The sequence below is a fragment of the Abrus precatorius genome, unplaced genomic scaffold (genome assembly GCF_003935025.1).
Source record: "Abrus precatorius isolate BTA unplaced genomic scaffold, Abrus_2018 Scaffold8, whole genome shotgun sequence".
Lineage (NCBI taxonomy): Eukaryota > Viridiplantae > Streptophyta > Magnoliopsida > Fabales > Fabaceae > Abrus > Abrus precatorius.
The window spans coordinates 20,819,495-20,830,304 of NW_020874428.1; the positions used below are offsets into that span (position 1 = coordinate 20,819,495).

At 28.1% G+C, this 10,810-nt stretch overlaps 1 protein-coding gene across 1 annotated transcript; it reads right to left on the reverse strand.

The window, feature by feature from the left end:
- Positions 1-6,395: 6,395 nt before the first annotated feature.
- On the reverse strand, positions 6,396-10,592 carry LOC113847834 (zinc transporter 6, chloroplastic-like). Its single transcript, XM_027477129.1, has 2 exons — positions 9,804-10,592; positions 6,396-6,914 (listed from the first exon to the last, which is right to left on the reverse strand). Exons 1-2 carry the CDS (start codon positions 10,470-10,472, stop codon positions 6,600-6,602), a joined length of 984 nt encoding a protein of 327 aa, XP_027332930.1. The 5' UTR covers positions 10,473-10,592; the 3' UTR covers positions 6,396-6,599.
- Between the last annotated feature and the right edge of the window lie 218 nt (positions 10,593-10,810).

The window sequence follows — 10,810 nt, forward strand, 5'->3', positions numbered from 1 at the left end:
TGCTTTCTGGTCAATGATTTTTGTTTAAGTCTCATGCATGAGACCAGTTCTGTAAGCTGCTACATGTGAGACCATATATAGTGACGTTTGCTTTACTGTATTTAATGCAGGCCTTCGCCCCCTACCTTAGCCTATGTTGCATGACACCATGCAGCATTAATTATTAGTACAATTGGCTCGGTTAGATAAATGTTTGGAAAATATTTTACATGAAAAAACACTAGTATTAAAGGTAATTTTTTTTAAAAAAATTTATTTTAGAAAAGTTAAATAAAATACTTTTTAAAAATAAAGAATATAAGTTATTTTTAATTTATAAAAAAGATATTCATGTTTTTATTCATTTTGACTTTAGATAAATTTCTTCATTAATATTTATACAAGTAAAAATAAAGTATTAATGTGAATCAAACTTATTTTATAAATTTAATTTAATTTATATATTTTTATAAATTAATTTTTATTTAACGTCTCTAAAATTTAAAGAGATAAATAAAAAAATTATTAATTTTTACAATATTTTTTCTTATAAAAACTTATTTACAACTCACTCAATTGGATGAAGGTGACAGAGAGTCTCGGGTGCATTAAAACAAATTGAAAGGTTTAATTTTTAGAAATCAGTTACTTTTGATAAAGCTCATACAGTGCTTGCATTCCTACAGCCGATAGTAAAATCAATCTCACAGATAATTTAAATGGAATAAGAGTGTATGTGAATAAGCAATTTAATTAAGTATTTATTTGATAAAAAAATGTTATCTAAAAAGTTATGTTATAAATTTATCATAAAATTTATTAAAAATTAAAAATATATATGATATTTATGTATCATTTTTAGGTTCAAATAAATTATTCTAAATGTTTTTAAATTTTTTAAACTTTGTTTAAATACAGAAAAAGTATAAATAATATTTTTTTTTTTAGTTTTGTTGAAAAAAAATGAAAGAATTGAAAAAACATATTTAAACTTTTTCTTCTTTCTATTTTCTTCAGTTTACGTTTAACAGATACCTTTATATATATATATATATATATATATAGAGAGAGAGAGAGAGAGAGAGTGGATGCAGTGGATGGTGAAGCCCATTTTGCCCTCCTCTCATGCTTTTGGTAGTTTGAGCCCGTGACCATGTCACGCTTAGAAGTAACAACTAAAGCAGATCAGATCAGGAATCATCGTCCCATAACCTGTCGTTTGTATACTAAATTCGTTGACCAAAAAAATAGTATAGTCAATTCAGCTGTAAATTGAATCGGATAGGGTCCTCGGGTTGACTTTCTTTAAAACTTCAAAACCTGTCCTCACTTCTCAGAAGGAAAAAACAAATTGTGATTTGCTAGGATTAGTTTGGAATCCATACCCTATTATTTACATGCTCACATAGTTGATTTGTTAGCATTTCTTACTTGTATAAAATAAGTCAAGAATTTCAATTAATGAATAATAAGATGACCCTTTTGATGATTTCAATAAGTGCATCATTTGAATGTAAAGCTTTTTTAGATCAGTTGTAGGTAAAACTGTTCCACGTTAAAGAGCAAATGAAAGACCAAAATTCGAAATGTTACGTTCCATTCTATTCGTGGATGGCCGTTCTGCTACGAAATAAGACAAAATGAGAAAGGTAAAAAAAAGAATATATTAAAAATAATCTCTCATTTTAATTAAAACTAAAGAAACTAATACTCAGTTAAAATTACTAATTCAAGTCATAATGAAAAATGATATTAAGTAGCGAAATCGTCTAGGTTATGTGATTTGCCTAGATTATAAATGCAGGTTTTAAAACTTAATACTATAAAGTTTGTTAAAATATCACCAATCTGCAGTGTGATATTGTATAAAATAAATATTAAATTTGTTGAAATTCAAGTATTCATGCAAAAATGAATATATATTTGGTTGCAATTAATAGGGTTCGAATAAAGTGCGTCAGTGCACATGAATCAATTAATCGTGGGGGACATGGATGTCCTATGGTCAAAATAGTCCATATATTTTTCTAACATTCTTGTATGAGCTGCTTGAGTGAGATTTCCCATTTAGCAGTTTAAATTAGATTCAATAATTTTATTTTAAAGATGTAAACTACATTTAATTTTACAGTATTTAATATTTTATTAAATAATTTAATTACAAAATTAACTACTAAACCACAAATTTTAAATATATAAAAATCATATTTATAAATTTTTAAATTAATTTAAAATATTTGATATCTTATTTTTATACTTTAAAATGAACGTAATATATACTTTTAAAATATATAAAAATTTATATTCTTATAGTTATTTAATTTTGATAAATTTTAACAAAAATAATTAAGAAAATATATAATTAAAATTAATAAATATTATATTCTCTATGAAATTATTCACAATATAAAAATAACGTGCCTTATATTGGTGTAATATTATTCTTTTTCGTAAAAAGAATATATGAAATATTATATAATTATATAAATATAATTCGATTAGTAAAATCTTAAATTTAAATTTTTATTTATGGAAAAAATATTCTGAGTCAGTTTACCAAAAGATTGGAGTCTCTTTTAAAGTTTTATTTTGGCGAACGAGTCTCCTTCTCGGCCTTCCTTTCTTTCCATTTTCGCCTATTGCCGACTTTGCCTTCACCCGTCAATCACGTTTCAGCTCATCAAACGCGCTTTCCACAGTACCTTTGTTCATCGTGTTTGTTTGATTCGGCTAGCTCATTTGAAATTACTATTTTTTGTCTTTTACTCTCTCATAACGTGTTATGTTCCCATCTATCTATTTAAAAAAAATGTTCGAGTTGAATCTAGTTCATACTCACGGATTACACGAGCCTGAAATATTCTGAATATTGTTAGTTAATTTTCAATTACACAATTTTACACTTATAAATATTAAAATATGTTTCATGAGAGGTACCTCAAATAAAATGTAAATTTAACCCTAGCAATGGGAAGGTCTATACAATTAAAGTTGCCAAATGAATTGGTTTGCCCTCATCTATCCTTCTTCATTATTGCTTCATCTTTAACTTCAGGATTTCAGGATTTAGCATAATTGTTATATTTTTCTCTTAGTAATGTGCTTCAATTCAAATTGAAAACTCTGCCTGCAGTTTGTAATATGCGATCACTATAAAATGTAATAACCTTTGTTTTAAGGTATACTTATAGGGAAATTTTGGAAAGAAAGGACATTTTTTTAATTTTAAATTAAAAAAATTATATATCATTTATAATAATAAATACATAATTAATATATGAAATTTATGATAATATATCAATTTATATATTTTATTATAAAAAATATTAATTTTAAATATATTTATTTAAAATACAAAACAAAACCTCCCACCTTTTCTCTCAAAAATCTCCTCCTCACACAAACCTTTTAAAAAACTGAAAATATATCAAATTGACTCATAAATCATAATCAATTATCATAATTAAATACATAATCTTGAAGGATCTAATTTTCTAAAATAGAACATTTCTTTTCTAAAAAATAAATTATAATTATTAACTAAAAAGTTCATTATTAATGGTAAAATACATGCATACATAATAATTATTTATTACTAAAATATACTTTTTTTCTTTTTTTTTCATCATTGACTTAAATGATTCAATTTTTTTCCTCTTCAAGTAAACCATTCTAACACTTTAGCCTTATATCATATTGTCATTATACTTTTGTATTAACTAGGGTGTTATTCCAATAAAAAAAGTGTCTGGGCTCGAATCTTATTTTATGTAATTATCATATCGGATTCAAAGGTAGTCGTGTTCTATTCTTACAGAGAAAGCAATCAAACATAATAATAATAATAATAATAATAATAATAATAATCACGTGTCATTGTCATTGCCAATGCCAAGTCTCCTCCGTACGTGTATTTTTACTTTTCTATTGTCCTTTTTAAGCTACCGACTCATCTTCTTACTGTTTGTAATTTTTTTATTTATTTTTAATCTTTAAAATATATTAAAATTTGTTAATTTTGATCTCTCGTGAAACTTATGGAAAAATAATATATAATAAAAAAATTAATACATGATAACATTTAAATTAGAGCAGACATTTTTAAAATATAAAAAATAAAGTAAAATAATGATTTTATTAAAATAAAATTAACATTTAATATATTTTAAAAGATTAAAAATATATTTAACTGTTGATTATATATTGAATGTTCAACGTAACATGCTTAAACCGCAACAACTAGAAAAAGTGGATTCAACAAAGAGGCGTGTAGGGCTTTTCTCCTAAGCACATTCTCCCCTTCAAAATCTTCGCTCATGCTCTTCATTCAATCTAAATTTGCGTTTTCATTTGTTACGGGGTGTGTTTCATACGTAGAATCTTATTTCAATTTCTGAAAATTATGTTTTCATAAAACTTATATTTTAAGATAATTATAATTTTTAAGAATATAATATATTAAAAAATTTTGACAACATTTTAATGATCAATATAACTAAAATTTTTAACTTTCATAAGAATCTTAAATTACAATATTTTTATGGAAATATTTTATTTTTTAAAAATATTCATATTAAATAAGAATTTAAATATTTTAACAAAGTTAAAAAAAAATCTTGCCAAACACCCTATTATGTCATTATACAGTTTCCAATTAGGTAGAAGTCTAGATGATGGAGGGATATAAAGACAATAATAATATATAAAAAGAAAGAACGAAAGTAGTTAACTTTATGGAAGATAAGATGTGTAGCACTAAGAATCAAAATCATGCGATCCCAAATTCCACCAAAATTAACAAATAGGAAAGAGTGGAGTGGAATATGTGTATGTATTTGCAGCAAAAGTTGGAAAGAAATAAATTATGAAAGTAATAAATTTGATGACAATAAAGTAAAGTGATACTTTAAATTGCGTTGGCTAAGAGTGGCACATGCATTACTTCATCGTCCATTATCCCCTTCGCTGCCATGGCATTCAGCTTTTTCAGTTACATTTGCCCTTATTATTAATGTTCATTGTTCAATCACTTTTAGCTTTATGCATTTTTATTTTACTAACGTTAAATGGTGAAGGAAACTGGAAAAGCAGAGTGCCAATCCACTAATTGATCACTTTAGCCATTTTTATTTACTCAAATTTTAGCACTAATTGCCGCTTTTCTAAAATCAAAGGTTATCAATATTTAAATATGACTCTTAAACTAGATCAAGTTAGTTGAGACACTGTAACAACGCAACTCTCCATTTGAATTTTTAACCCACCCGTATTTAATTTCTAAATTTCAAATCTTAGACTTTCAATTAAGTTAAAGGAGTTCCCTAATGGAAGATCTACATGTTCCATGGTAACACAACCCTTTGGGTTTTTCTTTTTTTAATAAGCACTTTTAGGATATATTTGTGAATTGAATTTTAGAAGAAAAATAAAAGAAAGATTTTTTTTTATTTCTAATAAATATTCTTTGATTTAATCAAAATAAGGTCATAGGTTGTGGGGAAAAACGAATATTCTATTTGGTTTTCTTAGCAGTGTGTTGAACCACTTCGTTGTTCAAATACTTGCATGTTTCAACTCTGAGTCTTTTGTAAATGGGTTGGAGTATTCTTTGCAGGGTTTTTAATTAATTACAATTTTTTTCTTTATTGATAAAAAAATTCTTCAATTTTATGATTTTAAAAATAAAATAATAAATTAGTATGAATTAATATATTAATACTTTATTTACTTTATAAATATTATATAACTCTTTCAATTCAAAAATGAAATATTTATCTTTTTCTCCCTTTTTTTTATTTAAACAAAGTAAACAATTTCCACTGTTTTCAATTTAAGCACAAATTATTTTAGCAGTTCCAGCTGCTTTCGTTTCTGAAACAGTTTACACACAAAAGATACATTCTTTAGCTATTGTAATTTTTCTCTGTTACAGTTGTGAATATAATTAAATAAAATAAATAAACAACCAAATGACTATCTCAAGAAGGTGACTCCATTGGGAGTGCTAATTAAGACCATTATTTAGCACTACTTATTTTCTTGCGTGTAATGCACCTGAGGAAAAGTAGAACGGACAAATGTTAAGCAGCAGATTTAGTCAACATTCCTCTAACTCTAACCATGTCAGCTATATCAAAATCTCCAATTTTAGCTAAAAGATCGGCAGACCAATTGAAGTTTTGTGCTATTATGGCTTAAATCTAAATGCACTTCAACAAAGAAGTGTATGTTTGAAAATAAAATTATATTGAAATAAAAGTTATAACTTGTAGTGTTTAAATGAATTTATGTTTGAGTAAATTTGACACCGACTAAAGAAGTTATAAGCGAATGTTAGATTCCATGTTAAACTCTGACGCTAATGCAGAAGCTACCTCATATATCATCAAAGTGAACTTTAGGAAGGTTCCAACACACTATAAATTGTGAAGATTTAGTTGAAAATATGATCAACTATATATGTACGTACGTGCATTACACATAACACTTAATGAACAAAGTTAGAGGTAATATGTAGTGCTCCATAAATTCTTTCCCTGACAAGTTTGTTATTTACACTTAAATTATTGGACATAATTTCTTTTTTGGGTAAACGCATTTAGGCGCAAGGTACAAAATTTTCAAGCCCAGAGAGCCAGAATAGACATTGCAGCAGAGCCAAGGGTTAAGGCAACAAATGAAGCTTTTTTCAACCGAGGGTTTGAGTTCATAAGCTTGTTGTGAAAGAAGTCTACTGCTATAAGGTCAACAAGAGCCATGTAAATCAGTATTCCTGAAGAAATTGAACCTAGTAACCCTTCCATGATTAAGGCATTTGGGCTACTATCATCGAAACCTGTAAGTGAGAATAATGCCATGCCCAACATTATCCCCATTGGTGTTGTCACCGCGAACATGAAGCACATGTAAGCAATTGTTCCAACGCTGAATCCTGCCTGTAATTATCACCATACATGCGTATGAATTATGATCTTGTAGCTAAAAACATTAAGTATGGTACCTCAATAAAATTGCTCATGAATACATCTCCTTTTTGGTTTACATAGGAGACGGTAAATATGAAGTATGACATCTAATACAAAGGGAGGAAGAGAGTAATATAGAGCATAAATAAAACGGTAGAGAGACATTCAACCCGGGGGTTGCTTAATTACTTCTTTTAGTAAAATCGTAATTTTATTATATATTCTAATTGTTACTGCATAACATCAATTTAATGTGCCCATAGGTTATAGAATATCATGTCATTTTATTTATCAGAATGTAAATAGCGACATTCAATCTCCAATAGAGATAGCGTAACTTGTGTTAATCATTCCATCCATCTCATATTATATGTTACTTAATATCAATGCAAACAACTTAAGAAAATAATTAATAATTAGGTTTATATAAAAATTACTCTGATAAAATAAATTGATTTAATTAAAATACTCCTATTAAAAGCGATGAAGTTATTACAGTAGTTAGGTACTCGATCTCTGTTATATTAAATATTACTTAAACACTTTTTATTTGTCTCAAATTATTTTTTACTTTAAAATATAAAATAATATTTGTTTATTTATTTTCAATAATACCCTTATTTATTAAGAATGAATTTTGTGAACTAATAACTAAAATAACACTAAGAGTAGTTTATTACCTAATTACATCAGCACTTTTAATAGGGGCCAGTGAAATTAAATTTTTTAACCATAATTAAGGATAAAAATAGGATAAGTTAAGCTTTGTAAAAACAAGCCTAACTCATTTAATAATTTTGAAGTCTTAAGTTTGACATATTATTTTTATAAGCTTTTTATTAAGCTTAGTATAATCATTTTAAAAGCTTACTTTAACCTATTAATTTTTTTAACAGTATATTTCATGTTAAAATCTTCAATAGCTTATTAAATTTTTTTATAAACAGACTGTTAAACTATCTAAATAGGTACATTTGTATCAAGGTCATAAAGTTTATATCTAAATAAATTATAAAAAAAATGGTTCAAAACATTAAACATGTATAATAAAATTACATATGTTTATTTCATCAAAATATGTAATTGAAATAGTGCAAAAATACAAATTAACATTATGCTTACAAGATAAATCAAACAAGAGTGGTACAAAAGATTCTAACAAGTAGATCTCTCTTTTAAAAAGTAAGTAGTAAGAATATTCTTTAACTCAAACGAAAATATTATGATTTATAATTTAAGATTTTTTTATTTTAAAATTTAATTTATTTAATATACTATTATATTATAATTTTGATATAAAATTATTTAATATATTATTATAAATTTTAAATATACTATTCTAATAAGTCTAAATAAAGCTTATTATAAGTCAAACCAAATTAGGTCTTAATAAGAATGGACAGTATACTTAAAGCCTAACTCTATCCATAGTAAATGGAAAAAGTAATATCTTTTTTAAGATATATGCATTAATAATACTAAGTGGTATTTAATATGAAGGAGTAATAACTAATTTTAGAATTATTTTAATAGTTAATTGACAAAAATTCTCTAAGAAATAAGGGTATTATTAAAAAAATGTTTTCTTAATAATTTAAGGTGACATAATTTGAGATAGAAAATACTCATGACAACTATCGCTACAAATCAAGCAATAATTTATTCTGCTTAGACTGGCTTTCTGAAGACTTTAAACATTGCTATTAATTAGGATGCAAGGTGAAGAACCAATTAATATTTATTATTTAAAGAGTTACTTTGGTCAACATTTCAACCCCATCTTTCCCTGCTGAGTTGCAGGCAAAATTGACAAAAGGTCAAGCCATGTTTCTCACGCAACACAAATTCACATTTTCCAATTTGCAATAGCTGTTGTGACTACACGACCACACACAAAGGCAAATGTAATAAAATTCTCCTCAGGTGGTTCTTTTAGCTTGAAAATTTTAAGTCACATAACTTATTTTATATACCACCTGTTATTTTTGACAAATTATATTTCACTCTTTTATTTTACTGTACTTATGTTTGATAGGATTAATAAAGTGAGCATGGGAAGTTTTGGATATCTTTCTCTTTTTAATTATCGAAGCTATAAACAATCATAACTCAGGGACTCTACCCAGTAGCCCCCATTTCCCAACGTCTTTACCCGAATTTATAAAAGTAAAATTTGGAAGATCTTATCAATAGCTTTTAAAAATAATTTATGACTTGTATGCAATTTATTAATTTATTTCAATATGTTTTATATAACTTAATAATATAATTTCTTTTAAATTTCATAGTTTATTTAATATATCAGTTTCAATATAAAAATCATTAAATCAATATTTAATTATGTTACGTTTCCACTGTACCCAAAAGTTAAAACCAACCATCAAGTTATTATCTGTCAGATTTGAGACCACAGAAAATAATAAGAAACACGTTAACAACAGAGGAATTAGTAAAATGTTTAAAAAGCTGAAGCAAATACTAAAAACAAGAAAACAATTCTCCCATCAAATTATTGAGGTCAGGCATGAAGAAACGAAAGAAAGTCAGCAATAAACAAATTTAGAGAACCCCCAAACATAACTAAGATTCCTACACTAATTTTCCCTTGTAATTTATAAAGAATAAAAGGGCCTAATTTGGAAAACATTGACTAATGAGAGCCCTAAATCGATTAAACAATGGGGTTTTTTAATGACAAGTATGTTAATAGTAGTAAATGAGAGAAAGCTTTCTCTTCAATTCCAGAAACACCCAATTAAACAATCATATTCCAAAATCCAAATAGTTTAGCTCAGTAATAAAGGTATAATTAAGTATAATAATAAATGAGTAAGATGATAGGGAAATGAAGCAAAAAACCTGAGCGACGCAACCACCAAGACCCATGCCTTCAAATATTTGATGAAAAGCCAAAGCAGCAACGAGAGGGCGAATAGTGCAAACGTTTTGAGACATTCCCATCGTAACCCCAATTATCACTGAGTGAAATATTATCCCAATTTCCAACACTTGCGAAACCAATTTCTGCTTCAACTTCACCAACTCTTCAACCTTCTCACCCTCGCCACCGCCAACACCACCGTGGCAACCACCTAGTTCCACCACCGCCTCCTTCTCCTGCGTCACCACCGGCGCGTACTGCGCGTGCTCCACATGCGAGCTCGCCGCGAGGTCCACCAGCAGCGCCAGCAGTGCCCCCACCAGCGTCACCAGTCCCGCGAAGGGAAAATCCTTCCAGGGATGTCGTGACGCCACGTTGCAGTCCGCGAGTGCGGCGTACGCGTCTGGGAGCACGTGGACCAGCGACGTGGAGAGGATGACGCCGGCGGCGAAGCACTTGATTAGCACGATGGCCCTGTCGTAGAGCGGCTTGCCGCGAAATATTCCGGCTAGCAACACCGGCGACGACATCCCGACCATGCTGGTGACGAAGATGACGAAGATTGAGATGACTTTGAGGTGAGCCGCCGCGGCGCCATCTCGGCAAGCCGCCGCTCGAGCCAAGTCGGTGGCGCATGCTGCCGCCATGCAGGTAGTGAGAGAGAATTGAAAGACAGAGAGAGAGAGAGAGAGGAGGGAAGTGTTGTGGTGTTGGAAGAAAGGGATGAAGTTGGAAGAGTAAGAAGAAGAGTGATAAATGACGTGGACCAGATTATGGCTTACGTTGTGGGTTCTCTTGTTAATGGTATGACTCATTTTTTCACTGTTACGTGTTGGAATCTTTAATGATTCACAACTCACTGCTCTTTTTTCATTAATTATTATATTTATTCTTTTATCACATTTTATATATAATCTAATTATTTATAAAGAATAAATACTTATTTCATAAAGATTAATAAAAAATAATTATATATTACAAATTT